At 44.2% G+C, this 19274-nt stretch overlaps 1 protein-coding gene across 1 annotated transcript in view; it reads right to left on the bottom strand.

Annotated features, from left to right (window-relative positions):
• LOC109427912 (uncharacterized) overlaps positions 1 to 19274 on the bottom strand; it is a 36619-nt gene extending 17345 nt beyond the window's left edge. Inside the window, exons 1-6 of the mRNA XM_029872511.2 lie at positions 18979 to 19274; positions 18797 to 18858; positions 18662 to 18732; positions 18429 to 18541; positions 17896 to 18360; positions 17631 to 17839 (exon numbers count right to left, since the gene is read on the bottom strand). Of these exons, the coding sequence (XP_029728371.2) occupies positions 17631 to 17839; positions 17896 to 18360; positions 18429 to 18541; positions 18662 to 18732; positions 18797 to 18858; positions 18979 to 19128 (1070 nt within the window). The 5' untranslated portion in view covers positions 19129 to 19274. The remainder of the gene's footprint in view (positions 1 to 17630; positions 17840 to 17895; positions 18361 to 18428; positions 18542 to 18661; positions 18733 to 18796; positions 18859 to 18978) is intronic.

Raw genomic sequence — 19274 nt, 5'->3', positions numbered from 1 at the left:
ACGCATCATTGTGGCTTGCTGCACTGAAACCCATTTCTCCAAACCGAGCTGTCAGTTAAAGCTGAAGTCGAAGTCGAAGTCGACGCAGCATTGTGGCTCCCGCTTTATGCGAATGTAATTAGCATTCAGTTGCATCATCTCCGCAACTGCGTACTTATAGAAATGAAGTCGCATGAGATTGCTTCGCGCTACCAATCGCAACACAATTGGAAGCGTAAAATGCTTTGTGATGGCACAGAATTTCGTGTTCCCGTCTACGTGGACTGTGCTGCGGTGACGGTTAGGGTGCATAACCTTCCCCCGTCGATGAACCACACCACCATTCGGGACTACATGATGAAGTTTGGAGAGGTGATAACCATCCGGAATGAGACCTGGAAACATTACTTCCCCGGAATACCGAACGGCGTGCGGGTACTACGAATGAATTTGCTCCGAGAAATTCCTTCCTACATCACAATCGACCAAGAAGAAACCATGGTTTCTTACGAAAATCAACCCAAATCGTGCCGCCATTGCAACCAACCAGCTCATCCAGGCAAAAGATGTCTAGAATCGAGCACCTCGGCTCGCAATAAATCAGCATCACCATTAGCACCATCAAATTCAACCGACGGCGACGGGATTTTCAATCCAGAGGACTTTCCTCCCATCAACAACGCACAACAAACATCATTGCCTATGCCATCTGAAGCGAAACAACAAAACGAAGACGAGTGGACCGATATTGACGACAATGACAATACATCGAGCTCATCAGATTACAACGAGGCTACAAATAAGCGACGACGATCGAAGCGGAATAAAGAAGATGGTGAATCGAAAAAAATGTGCTCGGACCAGTGTTTCCCAAACACCGGTCATCCGGAAATCATCGTTAGTAAAAATAGAAAAGTTTTGAATTACAATAAGAATTGTAAAGCATGAATTGCGGCTCTGTAAAACTGTAAACGGTGAATGAGCCTTAAAATAAACGAAATGGATAAAAAAAAATGATGTATCGAAATTGTCCAAGACACTAGTACTTCACTGATCGTGTCTTATATATATTTATATATCTATGTATATATATAAATCCCTTATGGATTCGGAAACTACTGGACCGATCGGTGTGAAATTTCGTACGTGGTGCTGTTGGGGCCGGGGAAGGTTCTTAGCTTTTTTTTTTTTCACTTAATCATTTATTTTAGGCTCATGCGCCAACAGGCATAACGGAGCCGAATTCAATTAAAACAATTTCATGTTTTTGACTTATAAACTATATGATAGTTTTGGGGAACCGTAAAGTCGAAGTTAGGGGGAACAAAAATATTTGAGGAAAGGATAGGGTGATGGTGCTTTTCGTTGACACCTAACAGCATGGTGTGGCGTATTGCTGCTGGTCAAGCGTAGAGTGGACACCCGAGCAGGGAATGAGAACTAATTGAAAACAAATTGAGTTATTTAGATATCACGAATTTTGATAACAAAGTGAGTTTTCATTTTGTATGACTTAAGTGTTAACATAACAAAAATGATAACAAAATAATGTACTGGAATATCTAAATGAAAACAGAATGAGTTATCATTGATAACAAATTGATATCTCATTTTGTTATCCACAATTTACGATTTGATATCAAACGGAGTTCTCAGGGAGTTATCAAATCTATAGGGTAATAACTAAAAATTAATAACAAATTTAGTATTCATTTTGATATTTTATTAGGCATTAATTTACATGAATAAGTAAAAATTAAAATTAGATTTTATTTTAATTACAGAAGAATCTCGTGATTGAAAACTTGTTTTGTTTGATACGATATCATTAGAATATGACTTCTATTAATGTCGTAGTATTATCGATTGTAACCAGGGTGCAAAATCTTCAAAGTCATTGACTGAAAACAGCACGAATTTGATTATTTCTTTATTTAATATTCAAAACAAACATTATCATTTTCGCTATTCCTCTTCACACAGTCAGTCACTTCGTGGTCATCGAATATGGTGCCGATCGAGAAACATCTTCAAAAATACCTACGTTTATGGCTACGATTCCCACCAAAAACATTCCATGAGAATCAAATAGGACAAGATCTGTGTGAAGCACCATCAAATGTAATCGAAACATCAATATTTTATCAGCAGTTTAACACTTTGTAACTTGCCTACAAATATTCATTGACTTTCATTCAGTTGACAAACGAGTATCGAGCAGCTGAATATGAATACGCAGGCAAGTGAATGAAAATTGCCGCCCAGTGAACTTCAGCGCGTCTGCTCGAAAATTTTGCGCACTGATTGTAACATTAACATTTCATCAACAGTCATTTCTAACTGGCCTACACGAAGGAAAATTGTAAGGAAATCGGATATGATATCCTCATAGATATCCAGCATAATTCAATTAAAAGATTATGGATGATGTACATTGAAGTGACAAAGAAAAGTAACATTGAAGTCAAAGGACAACTGCACGTAATATTTTTTATAATTATATTTCACCTTTTCTTCTTCTGATTATATGCACTGCAGTAAAACAAATGTGGAAGATGTTCACGACATCCCAGAGCCACAGGCATCGGGACTCAAATTGAATGACATCGAGCAATGAATTGAGTCGCATGCGGCTTCTCAGCTCTTTCCCTCGTTACCCGGGGAAAAATGATGACATTGAAAAAATAAGGCATCCGATTGGAAAAATATTTTACTACATTAATTCTATCGGGTTTGGCAGTCTTTTGGCATAATGATCAAATTTCATAATCTGGCATAAAATTCGTTTGGCAAAATGGCCGTTTGGCATAACAATAAATGAAATGACATTCATCATTTTCATGTTTGATAAATATCTGTGTTATTTTCAAAACTGTATCAAACATCTCGGGATTTTGGTACGGAGCTACAATGAATCCTTTTTCACGCGAAAAAACTTTATTAAGGTAAAATATGTGACCTTTGACAGTAGAATGACCGCGGATTACTTCGGTTGGCCATATCCAACTTCATTTGTCTTTAAGTTAGAATTATGCCAAATGAACAATATGCCAATCGGCTATAATGCTTAATGAATTTTATGCCAAATGACTTTATGTCAAACGACCTAAAGTATGAGAAAATTTTGAGTATAGACTGTTTCATAAATTATAAATACACTAACGATTGGATGCCATTTCAATTTGAGCACAATATCCAAAAAAGTTTCTTCTAGCTCTTATAGTATACATTCTAATGAAGCAAATAATACCAATTTTGTTGATGAAAACTCACAAATAAAATATTCTATTTCCAAACACAATGAAAGTTACAGTTTCGATAAGAAAATATATTTCTCGATTGGATAAAACAATTTTTGCTAGAATATTTGATCAAGAACCATCATTACGAGCCTTTTAAATGCAACAATTGTTGTTTCAAATTTCTCAACAACACATGTAGCAACAAACGTTAAGCAAACGAATGTCTTATTTACTGCTTACTGCGCTCGTTTTTATGGTATGACAAGCTTTGCCATCTGTAGGATCAAATGAGCTGAAAAAATAAATTAGTTGAAATTAGATGTGTTCAGGAAAGCTAAGAAACTGTGTGGTAGTTCTTATGTTTCGGTGAAAACCTTAAAAAATAAGAAAAAAGTTGTGCAAATGACTATCGATTTCTCCCAGGTTAAAGGCATTTCTTTGACAACTTGTTGAGAAAACGAATATGATAAAAAGTTAGATAAAATCTTTTAAAAAAGCACCTTTGTGCAAATGGGAATATGGAGAATTTAGTTAATTGTTAGAGAATTCAACTGTTCTTTTAAAAATCATGACAATTGAAAGGGTATACAAAAATGTGGATCACGATATGCTGTGTTCTGAAAGAAGTTTGTTGAAATTATCAGAACAGTTCATTTTATTTAAAGAACAAAGTGTATTTGTAATTTCTGAAACAGTTTATACTGTGGAACTCTCATTATTCTCTTACGAAAGTGCGAATGGTGCAGTTTAAAAAAATATATAGAATTGGAGAAATAATCACCCTGTAGTTCAAATTTCTTAGATTGAAATAATTAATATAGGGAAACTTTTGTATTCTGGGCAGTTTCATTCTCTTCGTTATGGAAGGCTTTTTGAAACCTATTGAATTCAACGTTGACCTCAAATCTAATCTTTCCCAACCAAGCTGAGCTACACGACCAAGTTTCAGGCAATTTGGCCGATGAAAAACCCCGCCTAACGAAGAGAACAACACTGCCGATAATTACCAGTTATTCTAAAAAGACTTATTAAACCAATTTAAATCAATAGCATGACCATTACCCAGAATCAGCAATTGCAAATTTTGTGTCATTATGGAAGTACAATACTCAGGTAGATTTAACAAACATTTTGTGAATATAATTAATGTTAATAAAGCATATTAAACCTATTTTTGATTTTTGAAATCAAATCTGGTTAACATTGAGTTTTTGAAATGATAACAAAATGATATCTTAATTTGATATTAAATAAAAACAATTCGGAACGAAAACTTGTTTTGATTTCATTTTGTTATCAGTAACAAAATGAGTTATCAATTTGCTATAGGTTTGTTCTCATTCCCTGCTCGGGCAAACAACCTGTAACGATACAGACGATTTTCGAAGGGACACGAGGTGGACAAGTGGAGCAACAAGACTGGGATATCAAACGAAGATCTTGCTTCAAGCTTCATATATCCAAAATCAAGTTTACCCAACACATCTCTAATGTCTTCCTTTTCTGGTTTCCCTCGGACCCTGAGGGATGCACATAAATCGGATCTGGATACCGTATTCGGGACATTCCCACACAACATGGTTGTTATCTTGACAGCCTGCACCACAGCTACAACGATTGCTATCTGTGAGCCCTATTCGATAGAAATGAGAGCCCAGAAAGTAGTGATTGGACATAAGCCGACACATTAAATACTGAGCCCATTTGTTCTTTTTGAGCGTAGGCCAGTTGAATTTCGGTAGAAAGTAGAGCCAGACAATCGCTCGTTCCCTTGCCTCTGCGGAAACCGAATTGAGTATCTGAAAGAAGGCCGTTCGATTCAACCCATGGGTCGATGGAGAATCATCTTCTCTATCAGCTTCCGTAAGCACGACAACATCGCTGTTGGATCTTCTTTCGGACCTCTTTAGAGATACGCCGGTTTTCTGGTGCGATATCTTAAAGCTAAATAAATTTTTATTAATGCTCGCTTTATCTTGGCTAATTATGTGGGTACTTACAATTCAGTCGCCTAATTCAAGGAATAAATCCAACAAAAATAACGATTTTGACCCTTCGTGGGTTTATAGCTGTAGGTAGGGTAACCTATAATTCCAATTCCACTATTAGGATTAGTTATTCAGGGGATAAACATCAAAACTTACGCTTGTAGGTAAAAGCTCTCTACTAAACAAATTCTACCTCTCACCTACGCAATGAATTCCACTGAAGGTACAATAAATAGCAATAATTCATACAATTTTAATTTTGACCACGTTTGCTTCGCAAATAGTTTTGCTCTACCGATCCTTGTTCCATCGAAAACACCTGCAATGACAGCTTCTTTCCCCCACTATCCTCTTAGTGCTCATCAGTTGACATTCACACTGTCATTCGCTGTGATAGGACGAGGGACTTCGAGCTGGCCTTCATCGCCAGTGCTGCCAGTGTTGGCAACATCCCCCGACCCGTAACGGACTCCCGCTTCACCAACTGGTTTTGCGTTACCATCAGCTAATACCTGGAGCACTGCAAGCTTAGATACCGGTCGGCGAAGAACTCCTCCTGTAGTCTGGACCAGAGCCTGACGAATTCGACCATCCTTTCCCGGCATCACTGACAGAACGCGACCTCTTATCCAACCATTGCGTTGACCTTCGTTGACGACTAGAACCAGATCATTTTCCTTGATGTTTCTTGTCTCGCCGAACCATTTAGTCCTGTTGGCGATTGTCGGAAGATATTCGGTTATCCAACGACGCCAGAACTGGTCTACAAGCTGTCTGGCCAGGTTCCAGTTTGTACGACTAGCCTTGGTAGGCTCCGCCAGTGTTGTAGGTGGCTGAAGGATTCCACTGGAACTTAGGAGGATGAAGTGATTTGGAGTCAATGCATCCTGGTTTTCATTTTCCAATGGGATGGTTGTAAGCGGTCTGGAGTTTATTATAGATTCCGCTTCCACAACGACCGTCAACAAGGTTTCATCATCTGGATTCCGCTCGGTACACAGTGTTCCGAGCGCTGCCTTGACGGATCGTACAAGGCGCTCCCATGAGCCGCCAAAGTGTGGCGCTGAAGGTGGGTTGAATATCCACCTGGTGTTTGAGTTAGTGAAGGTCTCTGCTAGCTTTCGACCGATCGATCCTATCTCTTTCCGCAGCTCCCTGCTGGCCCCTTGAAAATTTGTACCGTTATCCGATCGAATTTCGGTGGGCGATCCGCGTCGAGCTACGAATCTTCGAACCGCCATTTTACATGACTCTGTCGACAGGGAATGGACGACCTCCAGGTGTATGGCCCTCACTGTGAGGCACGTAAAGAGTGCGACCCAACGTTTGACACAGCTGCGACCGACTCGAACCGGAATTGGTCCAAAATAATCTAGGCCGACATAGGAGAAAGGCCGCTCCATGGCTGCGAGACGTGATTCTGGCAACGGAGCCATCCTAGGTGTTGTTGGTAGTGCTTTGGCAATCGTACAGGTCAAACATTCCTTCACCACTTGCCGTATTACAACGCGAAGATGGGAGACGTGAAACCTCTGCCGAACTTCATTGTGTACCGTGGCATGGTTAGCGTGTAAATATCGACAGTGGTACCAATCAACGATCAGCTTCGTGAGGTGATGGTGGCGGGGCAAGATGATTGGAAACTTAAAATCATATGTCACGTACGGGACGGCTCCGATACGGCTGTCGACCCGCATCACGCCGTTCTGGTCCAAAAACGGCGACAACTTGTAAATTGGACTGGTCTTCCCGATAACTTTTTTCGAATGTGTCCTTCCCAGCTTCAAAACAGCTACCTCTGCCGGATACGATGCTGATTGCACCACACGCCAAAGATGGTTCTCCGCTTTCAGGAACTCTTCTTGTGTTAGCGATCCGCCAACTGGTGGTTGTTTTTTGCTTTTTCGGTAGCAGTTGTCAGCGTAACGATGTACATATGCGACTGTTCGCAACAGACGACTCCATTTGGAGAAATTACTGATCTGGTAGACATCCTCGATGAACTGTTGATGCACCAAACAGGGACGCAATTCTTCTTCTGTCGCCACCATCTCCGTAGAATTCTGTTCTGGCCATTCCGTTTCATCTCTGTAGAGGAATTCGGGTCCGCGAAACCAACGGGATGTGACATCCGTACTGGGCCCTTTTCCCCATTTGGTTGCTTCGTCGGCAGGGTTCTGCTGTGTGGGAACATACTTCCACTCGCTGGCCTCGGTTTTGTTAAGAATTTCCCCCACTCGAAATGCAACAAATTGTCGATATCGTCGGTGATGCGATTGAATCCAGGCCAACGTTGTTTTCGAATCTGTCCACAATACTCGGCGACGAATCGGGAATGAGTGATACTCCTCAACTGCCTTTGCCAGCCTTGCTCCCAACAATGCACCCATAAGCTCCAGACGGGGTACCGACAATGATTTTAGCGGTGCTACCTTTGCTTTCGCCATCACGAGTGCCACGTGTACCATTCCATTGATCACGACCCGAAAGTAGGCCGTGCAAGCATACGCTTCCTCACTGGCGTCTGCAAAGATGTGTAGATCAACCGATCCGATCTCGTTGGTGGAAAATTGCGGAAAGTAGGCCCTGCTGAGTTTCATCTGACCAACCTTCCTGATTAGCTTGGTCCATCGAATCCAACGGGCGCAGATGTTCTCGTCGACAACGTCATCCCACTGCATTTGATTACGCCAGGTGTCCTGAATAATCATCCTTCCCTGGATTGTGATATGGGATAGGATGCCTTGAGAGTCGAATAGACTCATGACGCTACGTAGAATATTCCGTTTTGTTGGCGTAATCTCGTCCAATGGCAGTCCGGTGGCAAAGGCGAGAACGTCCTCTTCTGGTAACCATAGGAGCCCCAAAACTCGTTCCGCTTCGCCTCCTGCGTCGATACTGATAGGCGTTGTACGTACTTGTTTGGGTTCCCCGACCCGTTGCAAAAGCACATTCGAATTTGAGTGCCAATTTCTGATCTCGAATCCTCCGCGTGCGTGAACTTCCTTCACTCCGAGTGTGACCTTGATTGCCTCCGCTTCCGTGTCGAAACTGTCGAGGTAATCGTCGACATAGTGCTTTTTTAGAATAGCCTTCGTAGCCTCAGGGAAATCGGTTTCGTATTGTTTAGCGTTCATGTTCTTGATATATTGAGCTTGGCAAGGGGAGCAGGTAGCGCCAAAGCTACCAACGTCGAGTACAAATATCTTGACCGGTTGTGAGGGATCTTCTATATACAGAAACCGTTGACTGTGCACGTCCTGTTGGCGAATCCTAAATTGGTGAAACATTTGCTTGAGGTCACCGCACACTGCAATACGGCGCTCTCGAAAACCACAAAGCACCGAAGACAAAGGCGTCAACAAATCCGGACCCTTGAGGAGCATGCTGTTCAAGGAAACATTCCCGACTTTTGCCGCAGCATCCCAAACAAGTCTGATCTTATTCGGCTTCTTCGGGTTTTTTACCGCGCCCAATGGTAAGTACCATACACGCTCAGGATCCGCGACCTCGATTTCCCGCGCCGTCAACTCGTGAATGTAGTTGTTCTCCAGGTACTCATCGATTTGCCGTCGCACGCTCGCCTGCAGTTCGCTGTCTCGTCCCAATCTTCGCTCGAAACATTCTAAACGACGCATGGCCATTGGAAAGCTATTGGGGAATATTACACGATCATGTCGCCACAACAGCCCCGTCTCGTATCTATTCGAAATACGCTTAGTTGTTTCTTCGAGAATCCGGCGGGCACGATTGTCCTCTTCTGGTTCCGGTCCCTTGTCCGCTGAAACGCCCACACTTTCGATCGCGAAATGCCGCTTGACGAGGTCGTGTAATTCTTGGTCCCCTGGGCATTCTTGTCGACATTCGCATACGTGCAGCATGAAGTTGTGCGCTTTACATTCCTTCGCTGTGTACCCATAGATCGACCAACCGAGCCTAGTTTTGCTGGCCAACGGATCGCCTAACTTCCCTTCGCGCAGTTTTAGTGTCGCAATCAAGCTGGCATTATTTGATCCGATCAGGATACCTGGTGTAGCAGATTCGTAGCTGCAAACAGGTAAACCTCGAAGATATGGGTATTGCCTGGCCAAATCACCATAATTCAGCATTTGCTTCGGAAGGTTGAGGCTCGCTACCGTTCTTGTATCATCGAGAGTGAATCGTTCGTGTTTCCCCTTTCCGGAGATCTCCAGGCGAATTCTTTGTGACTTTGGTTCTTGACGAGTTACATTGCTGGTCCATGACAGGCAGAGGGGGAGTGGTTCACCATCGTCAATCCCCAAGCGTTCAGCAATCGACTGCTCGATCAAAGTCATATCCGAACCATCATCCAGAAAAGCGAACGTTTCTACGGATTTTCCATTCCAGAACAGATTTACTGGGAGAATTCGGAAAAGTGTCGATTTTTTAGTAGTATGGTGCGCGTTCAGCCCTTTTCCAGAACCCTCACCCAGCTCTGTAGACTCCTGGGGCTCCTTATTTGTGGATTGCTTCGGTGCTCCAGCGTGTAGCAATTGATGGTGACGTTGTTGACACTCTCCCACTCCACAACGAGTTTGCAGCTTGCAAGGACGCCGCCCATGTTTCCCTAGACATGTTCGGCAGAGGTGATGTTCTAGTACTGTCTTCCAGCGGTTATCAGGGTTCCAATCCTTAAACGAAGCACAGTCTTTCAACTTATGGCCGCTTCGGTTGCACGCCAAGCATAGAATCTCCCTGTTTTCCTTCTTGTACGCTGCATCTTCTTGTTCGTAGTCTTTACAGGGCGGTTCGCAGGTGGAATGAGCATTGAGAAAGTTCTTCTCTCTGGCACGATCCCCACGACCTCCACGTGACTGCTTGCTGTCCGTGGTAATCGTAACGTCGGAGGCAGCTGCTACCAGCATCGACATGTAGCCTGCGAATGTTCGCAAATCGACAGCGGCGAACTGTTGTTTGTATAGCGCCCAATTCAAACGTTGTTGTGCCGGAATTTTGTCGACTAATTCCCGCAGCAAAACTGGGTTGTAGAGGTGTGCTATTTGTCCTGTGGCTTCGATGTGGTCACACAAACTCTGGACCGCCATTCCAAATGAAATCAGTGTTTCCAGCCTATCTGTTCTCGGTGCTGGAGTCTCTCGAACCTTGTCCAGCAGCGTCTGGATAATCAGCTCTGGCCTTCCGTACAACATGTACAGGGTGGACAGAACCTGAGGTACGCATGACGGAAGGAGCAGGCGGCTCTTCACCGCGTCGAACGCTTTTCCTTGTAGTGCTCTTTGTAGTCGGGCCAAATTCTCTACATCAGAATAGCCGCACGCGTTCGTCGAGTTGACGTAAGCAGTATAAAAGAGTGGCCAATCCTCCGGATCTCCGCGAAACGGTGGAAGTTCTTTTGGCATGACCTGTCTCGCCAAAAGCTGCTGTTGCGTTGGGCCCATCTGATACTGTGACGGAGAGGGCGGGCTTGGATTAACTCCAGCATAGGTTCTTAACGAAGGTTGAGAAAACGGTATAGCTTCAATTCTGGGAGCGATTGGGTTCGGTGGCGATCCCACGAAAGGTTGTGTATGGGGAATCGCTGCAGTCGGTACAGTGGGACAAGCCGATACTACGCTCGTTAAAGCGGAATTCCCTACGCTCGACATTGTTGGCACACGAGTACATAGCGGAAAAGTGCTAGGTGGAATAAGAGTCGGGTGACGGGAGTGGACCATTTCGAACTGCGGATAACTGGACAAAGGTGGAGGTGTCCGCGTAGTAGATTGGATTGGTGGAATCGCTCCGGGAGGAACCGCCGAACTGTTCAACTCTCCGAGAAGTATCGACGACGATGATGGATCAAACATGTTTCGGTTGGCGAAGCTCGCTGATGTTGGAGTGGAGCTATTGTTGGAGACCGATGTGGCCGAGGTAGTTGCGTTCACCATCGCGCCCGCTGGGCCGATCGAGAGACTCTCCATCTCGCTGATCATCCTTCCCAGCCAATCCCCTCCTCCACAGTTCCCAACAGATTGCATATTGAAACTGTTTGGCATCGAGCTATTATAGAGCACTTCCCGCATGGCGTTGTTCGTGATCTCTCCCAGCATCGCTTTCCTTCTTTCCATTTCACACTTGTTATTTTCCTCCATTTGTTGCTCGAGCATCCTCCGATGATCCTGAATCCACTGCAGGCTTGCTCGTGCCTGCTCTGTTAGTACATCCTGACCAGAACTAATTACACCTATTGCAGCAGCCGACGTTGCTGGTGGCCAACCACAAAGGCCGCCCGTAACAGCCGGTATCATCCCAGGAGGGGTAGCCAGTGTCGCGAAGGAAAACGTCGTTGTTGCTGGTAGGCCAGTCGCTAAAGGTGCCATAGGAAATGATACGCTTACCGAAGGTGATGGTGTAGCCGCTGTTGTGACTATAGAAACACCTGCCACATTGTCGCCGGATGCAGCCGCTCCGGCTTCGTTTGCTCCCGGATCGCCGATCCGAGTTGATGATGGTAGAGCTGAACATCCTGCACACATCCAGCTTTCGTTGGCCACGGTTGACGTCACGCCCACACACCGGTAGTGAAACCAATGTTCACATACAGCGCAGAACACCATATCATCAACGTTGTTCGACCTTCGGCAGATCTTACAATCGAAACGGTCTGTCTCTGGCATGCCGTCAGTCGATGATCGAGATGAATTCTTTAAGCTTTTGTTGGATCTTCTTTCGGACCTCTTTAGAGATACGCCGGTTTTCTGGTGCGATATCTTAAAGCTAAATAAATTTTTATTAATGCTCGCTTTATCTTGGCTAATTATGTGGGTACTTACAATTCAGTCGCCTAATTCAAGGAATAAATCCAACAAAAATAACGATTTTGACCCTTCGTGGGTTTATAGCTGTAGGTAGGGTAACCTATAATTCCAATTCCACTATTAGGATTAGTTATTCAGGGGATAAACATCAAAACTTACGCTTGTAGGTAAAAGCTCTCTACTAAACAAATTCTACCTCTCACCTACGCAATGAATTCCACTGAAGGTACAATAAATAGCAATAATTCATACAATTTTAATTTTGACCACGTTTGCTTCGCAAATAGTTTTGCTCTACCGATCCTTGTTCCATCGAAAACACCTGCAATGACAGCTTCTTTCCCCCACTATCCTCTTAGTGCTCATCAGTTGACATTCACACTGTCATTCGCTGTGATAGGACGAGGGACTTCGAGCTGGCCTTCATCGCCAGTGCTGCCAGTGTTGGCAACAATCGCAATAGGACGGTACGAGTTGTGATCCGACGGGGGCTTCCCGGGCTTTTGAATGGCAATAACCCTCTGTAGGACAAACAGTCACAACGGACAGATTCGGGCAGCGGAATCACCAGGAAGATCACTACCGGCGGGGACAGAACTATTACCCGGGGTACTTTCGGAGACCGCGTAAATCAGTGGCAAACGGAGCGATACAATTATACTCTATATTCACGGACGTTTAACAGTGGACTGGGGAACAATATATTAATACAATTTACTCTCCTCTCTCATGGCCGTCCATAGACATGGGAACAGATGTCGTACTACCGACACCCTCACTCGTCTCTAGTCATCCGGAACATTGTTGCTTTCCAAGAATAGATTGAACAAATTCAACAAGCACCTCTTCGCGACGTCTGGGAGGCTTTTGAGCAAGTTGAATTTTATTCGATACATTCTTGAGGCAGAGTTACAATCTAAGTTCCACAGTTACATAACAGAAGCGCGAGTGAGAATTATAGCATCGAAAAGGGTGAATCCATCGCATTCCTTTCGGGTGGATAACGACGAATATTCGCTTGTACTTGGACCGAATCCGGACAAACTTTCTTTGCGAATTCGAAAATCCATCGAGGTGAGCTTTCTCGATCCTCATTTATCGATACCGCGTTGCACATTCTCCTTTCCACCGTCCAGAGAGTCCGCCTGGACGTCTCCCGCGATAAACCGTTGACGAAATTGCTCCAATAACCACGTTTCTTCGCCTTCACGAGATTAGTGAATTTGTTGTAAAGGGAGGAATACCACTCGTAATTCTCCCGTGTACCGCGCTTCCGGTAGGTTTTAAACGCGGTGGATCTTTCGCGATAGGCTCCGGTACATTCTTCATCCCACCACAGTGTGGGGGTCTTCGCTGTATCGAAGAACCCGGAACCGGCCTAAGCTGCGCTTGAAGAGCACTTTCGACGATTAACTCGGAAAAGAATTGGTATTTTTCCTGCGGTGAAAGAACGTCAACCGACTGCTCGCCTTCTGAGACCAATTCAGCATATTTACCCCAGTCGATATGCTTCGTGAGGTCATATGCGACGTCGATCTGACGAGCCTGACACGAATCATTGGTAACTGAAATTTTGATTGGCAGATGATCACTACCATGGGGATCCTGAATTACAATCCATGTGCAATCCAATGATAGTGAATTCGAACATATTGAGAGATCTAACATGCTTGGAGGATCTAAAGGTTTAATTCGCGTTGCTTCCCCGGAGTTCAAAATTGTTAAATTAAAATAGTCGCAGAGGTCATATATCAGGGTTGCGCGATTGTCGTCCTTCGGAGACACCCAGGCTGTCCCGTGTGCATTAAAATCTCTTAGGATCAACCAAGGCACAGGCAGAGCACAGCATATTTGCGCAAAATCTCTTCGAGATACTCTAGCGCTGAGCGGTATGTACACACTGGCTACACTGAAACTTTTACCTTAGTAACGTGACATGCAACTATTTCAGTGTCGCTCATCGGGGGGAAATTAATTCTATAAAAGGAATGGAGCTTTTTGATCCCCAACATCACCCCTCCATATCCATCCCCTCGATCACAACGTATAATATTAAAATCGTCGAAGGAGATATCTTAATCGGAAGTAAGCCATGTTTCACTAAGCGCAAATATGTCACAACGTGTACTGTGAACGAACTAAAAATGTTTTTTTTTTTTTTTTATCTTTATTAAAGAGATTTTCAGCCCTGGGCTGGTTCATCTCTGTGCTAAGTGAGGATAGGGTGTTTTGGGAAAGGAAACCTGATTCATAGTCAGGGGGAAGGGAAGCTGGCAATGATAACTGCTACATTTCATTTACAAAACTCTCAGTCCAGATGGGATTTTGTTTTAAAGCAAAGGCTTCAAATTTCGAAGAAATTTCTGTAGTTGTTCCGGTATCCATCTCTTATCCTTATTCTTGCTGGGGTCGTCATAGGTTTTGCCGAGGTTGTAGTTTTAGCTATATAGCGTCGTATAGTTTTGCATCCTTTAGAAAGTCTAGTAAAGCGGTTTGTCCAGTTTTTTGTGGACTGAGTGCTGTCTGGATGCACGTAATATTATGTTTTATACGGAGGTTTTCCAGGGTCGGACAGTTGACGATGAAATGTTCAACAGAGTTGTGGGTGTTGCAGTTTTCGCAGAGTATTTTGAAATCGCCTCTTCCGCTCATATTGTGCGAGAGTCTAGTATGACCCGTGCGTAGTCGGGAGAGGATCACTTGCTCTCTCCGGGATGTTAGGTCTTCCCATCGTTCGACGGTTGGTTTTATTTTTCTGGCAAAACATGTACGGTCTCTATTCCAACGCTGGGCCCAAGAGTCCCAGATGACGTTTTTGACCCACAAACGTACGTCATCAGCTGGTGACGTTGGTGTTAGCAGACGACTTTGCCGGCCGAGGTTTGCCAGTGCGTCCGCCTTTTCGTTACCCTGTATACCGCAGTGACCAGGAACCCAGAGAAATGTAACATCTTTATTTTGTTCTTCCATCGTGCTATGTATCCATTGTATAAATGGGTGCCTGTTTGTCGGGGATTCAATAGCCTGCAATGCGCTCGCTGTATCAGTAACCACTAGAATTGGAACATCGCTCGGTAGAGATATTGCTCGAAAAATCGCTGCTGTTTCTGCTGAGAAAACAGAGCAGATGTTCGGAAGTTTGTGGGATTCACTGATCCCATTGGCGAAAATTCCAGCACCCACAGAGTTGTTCCTTTTGGAGCCATCTGTGAATCTGACATCTGCCAGGGCGTATTTCTGGCTGATTCTCTCTTTGACATGAGCTTGTACTTGACTGGGGTTGGAATTTCTCCTGAATTTTGTTTTGATATAGTTGTCAATAAAGATATTCTTCGCTAACCAGCTTCTTGGCCCGACGCGGTGAAGCGCAGCCACCGGGGGGAGCCGGCAATTAACCAGAGTCTGCAGGACACGATTGGCTTGATAGGAAAGGAAGCCAAGGTTCCTGTTAGCTTTGGTACGCTCCAGGAAACTGATCGCTCGGTTACAGAGTGTAAGCGCTAGCTTGAATTCGAGTGGCAGGATTCCCATTTCCGAGCAGGCTGCTGGGGCTGGTGTAAATCGCAATAGTCCTGAGATGATTCTGATCGTTTTATTGAAAGTGGGCTCGAGTATGCGTAGAAGTTCATCTGAAGCGCGACCAGTGATTTCTATGCCGTACAGGATTCTGCTTGCAATGATGGCATCGGCTACACGGAACCTTGTAATCCGGTCGCTACGTGTACGTCGCCCAGATATCGCCCTAATGAGATTCAACCTGTTTTTACAACTATCTTTGACGTTTTTGAAATGGTTTTGGAAATTCAACCTGCGATCTAGTGTCACTCCTAATATTTTGAAAGCCATCCGCATTGGTATTGGAATACCATTGATGGCCACTGGTCTCTTCGGCGGTTTGTGATTACTTCCACAGATGTGTAGTCTTGCACATTTTTCAGCTGCTATGTCAAACCCGCTCTGGGCTGCCCACCTACCGACGGCAGATACAGCTGCTTGTAACTTTCTACGAATCATTTTAGGGTGCTTGCCCACCACCAACAGCAAAATGTCGTCAGCGTACACTAGGATGAAAATGCCTGCCGGCAATCTGATGAAAATGCCGTTCATGGCAACGAGAAACAGGGTAACGGCTATGACGGAGCCTTGTGGGACTCCGGTTTCTTCACAAACCGTTTTCGAGCGATGATTACCAATAGCGACCTGGAAAGTTCGGTGAGACAGGTAGTTTTGCAGAAAATTCAGCATATTTCCAGTAATGCCCCAGTCCGCCAATTGACGCAACACTCCAGGCATCCATGCCCTATTGTAGGCTTTGGCCAAGTCCAGCGAGGTTAACTCAACGTGATCACCTTGCCTCATGGCGTCGTCCAGAATTTGACCCAGAGAAGCGAGGTATGTGCCAGTACCGAAGCCAGGTCGAAATGCGTGCTGCCTGGGGTCAAGTTTTTTACTCATTTCAAGAAATTCGACTAGTCGACGATTCGCCATTCGTTCTATCACTTTCGCCACACAGCTGGTTAAAGTGATTGGCCTATAGCTTTTAACCGTGTTGCTTGGTCCGGTGCCTTTCGGAATCGGAATTACTAGCCCATGTTTCCATTCTTCTGGGATGGTCCCGTTGGCCCATTCACGATTGATATTCTCGAGAAGATAACGCTTACCAAATATAGATAGATTTTTTAACATTGGGTATCCAATATCGTCAGGGCCAGCTGAATTGCCTTTGGTCTTTTGAAGGGCAAACATCAACTAAAAATGTGAAAGCATCCATGTTTTAATTAAGCCTTTACAATTTCACTGTAGGACTTCTATCATATCTCCGACCTCACTGGACAAATTAGCCATCGAAAGATATGACAGATTCAAGAATCGGCCATTTTGAAGCCAGTTGCTGCAGAAGAGGTTTCACAAAAGGAAGTGCCATGTTTATTAAACTTCTTATAGCGGGTGAGATATTCAAAGTTTCGAAGATGATATCCACAATCCCAGAAAAAGTCAATTTTCCGGAAAGGTCGACTGGATTCTGTCGGCGTTCCTGTTGAATAGTTTGTTGGATTTCCGGGCGAAAAATTGGGTCAACTGGGGTTTTAGATGCTCCTGGAAGTGACGGAAAATCTCCAACCGAAAATTGGAAACCTGGAGGTGATACTTTTTTGGTGTTCCCGCCCCTTCTTGATTTTACCAGAGGGCTTTGAAGAGCTGGTCGAGCAACAGGAACGTTTTGAGAAGCTCGCTGTTGCATGTGCCGTTTTGCAACAGCTAAATTTGTAGCTATGGGAGTTTTGACGTATTTACCATGGGCTGGGACCGTGTTTCGTTCACCAAAGAACTAATTGTAATAATTCCGGAAGAAACAGCACAACGTACATGAGGAACCCCTGGAGCATTTTCATTATCGCCAGTCTCCGTGGCCTCAGAATTCTGAATTTGTTCTATTGAACTAGTGGACATACCAGAGGTTGTCTCATCATCGAATGAAATTACGAGATGCGGTGAACCCCCAAGGTTCTTAGCTTGGTGTGGACAAGAGGGGGCTCTCAAACAAATTACTTTGCGGAGCTGTATGTCAAAAAACACAGTGGGCAGGCTGTACGACGATTGCAGGGACAGCTAGAATTAAATAAATTGTATTCCGTTCTTACCTAATATAACCGCTATACATCTGCTCCACATAACTGGAGCACACTTGCTCGAAGTAAAGCATAGGAAGCCGACAAAACTGTTCGATATACTCATGTTCAACACTTCCGCCACTATCCGGAAGGAGTCTGAACACCGACCGTTCTACAGTCTCCAGAATGCTGTCTATTCGACGATTCAATATCACTAGCGTTTTGTTGAGATAAGATTTCTGAAAGAACAGATTTTAGTCATTGGAATTTCCTGCAAAAGATTATAGTTTCTTACCGTGCATTCTGCATCCGTCTTAATGCTTACGAAGCATCTAAGCTCCTTGGTTTTGTCTATGATTACCTTCAGTAGATGGTTCCAGAGATAAAACTGCTTCTTGAACTCGGCATTGAAACTGTTCCCAATGGTGCAGCCGTGCTCCAAACAATCGAGCATGTAGTTAACCGTTCTTAGGAACGAAGCCATCAGATATTGTGGCTCAACGCTCGTCAAGTTTTTCCCTATCGAAGCCGACGAAAAGAGAAGGGTTTGCGAGATACCCGTCACAAGCATGGAACTGCTAGTTATTCGTAGAAAGCGACACTTTGAATCGTTGTAGGTCGTCCCTGTGCTCATGATGGAATTATTCGACCAGTCCCAAAATGTGACTTCGTTTCCACTGGCCAGCACCAAGTAGTTATCTATGGGATGGAAGCAGAGCGATGCGATAGGTTCCGGTTCCTCTAACCATGCTGATTCTTTCTGAAAGAAGGAGAGTTCCGATTCATGAAACACAGTGACAAACGACATTCGACGAAGAACATTCTCACCCCATCCACGTAGACGAACACCTTGCCTCCTAGTGTTCCAAATGCGATTATTGCTGGATTGGACGGATGGAATGCCAGTGTCCATACAGATCTCTCATTCGTATGGTACTCCGCTATAAATCATCAAGAGTCATTAACGACATATAGTTTTGTTATCTTGTCATCACAAGGCAATCCTTTCCAAATTGTTAGTACCGCTTGAAAATAATTTACCCTATTACATTAGTACTTACCTGTCTTCTTCATCGAACTAACTTCAAAGATATTGACGCTCTTGTTAGTCTGTACCGTTGCAGCGTAGCACCTGTTATCAGAATAGTGTTTTTATTTACAAGTACATTGAAGAAAATAACGATTCCGTGACTTACCCATTGTGGCTTTGTTCCACATTGAATACCGACTCGGTTTCGTTGGAGAGGTCATCCAGCGGCTGAAGAAAAACATTCACCCGTTGCGATTATTGTAAACTAGGTCAAAGTTCCGCCATCACCCGGTTGATGAAGGCCATCAGTGATAACGAAGCATATAGGAAAAGGAAGGAAGAAGGTACCTGACAAAGATCCTGGTTTCTCAAGCGCTCCAGAAGCGAGTATTCGGCGAGCTCCAAGGCGATCTTCCTGAACGACGCGGGGTGGAATTTCTGTGCTGCATGTTCACGGTTGAGCAACGCGGTCACTATGTTGATGTTATTTCTTCGCATTTCACTTAATTAACATGAGTTTTACGATAAATTAACGCAAGAACAAATTTGTTTATGCTAGCGCCCGCAGCTCTCCGGCAACCTTCTAATTTTGACGTCTGATGATTTTTTTGTTTTGATTTTTCCCGCTCTGATGAGTGGGGTTT

Source organism: Aedes albopictus, chromosome 2, assembly GCF_035046485.1.
Source record: "Aedes albopictus strain Foshan chromosome 2, AalbF5, whole genome shotgun sequence".
Classification (NCBI taxonomy): Eukaryota; Metazoa; Arthropoda; class Insecta; order Diptera; family Culicidae; genus Aedes; species Aedes albopictus.
This window is presented reverse-complemented; position numbering and strand designations above follow the sequence as displayed.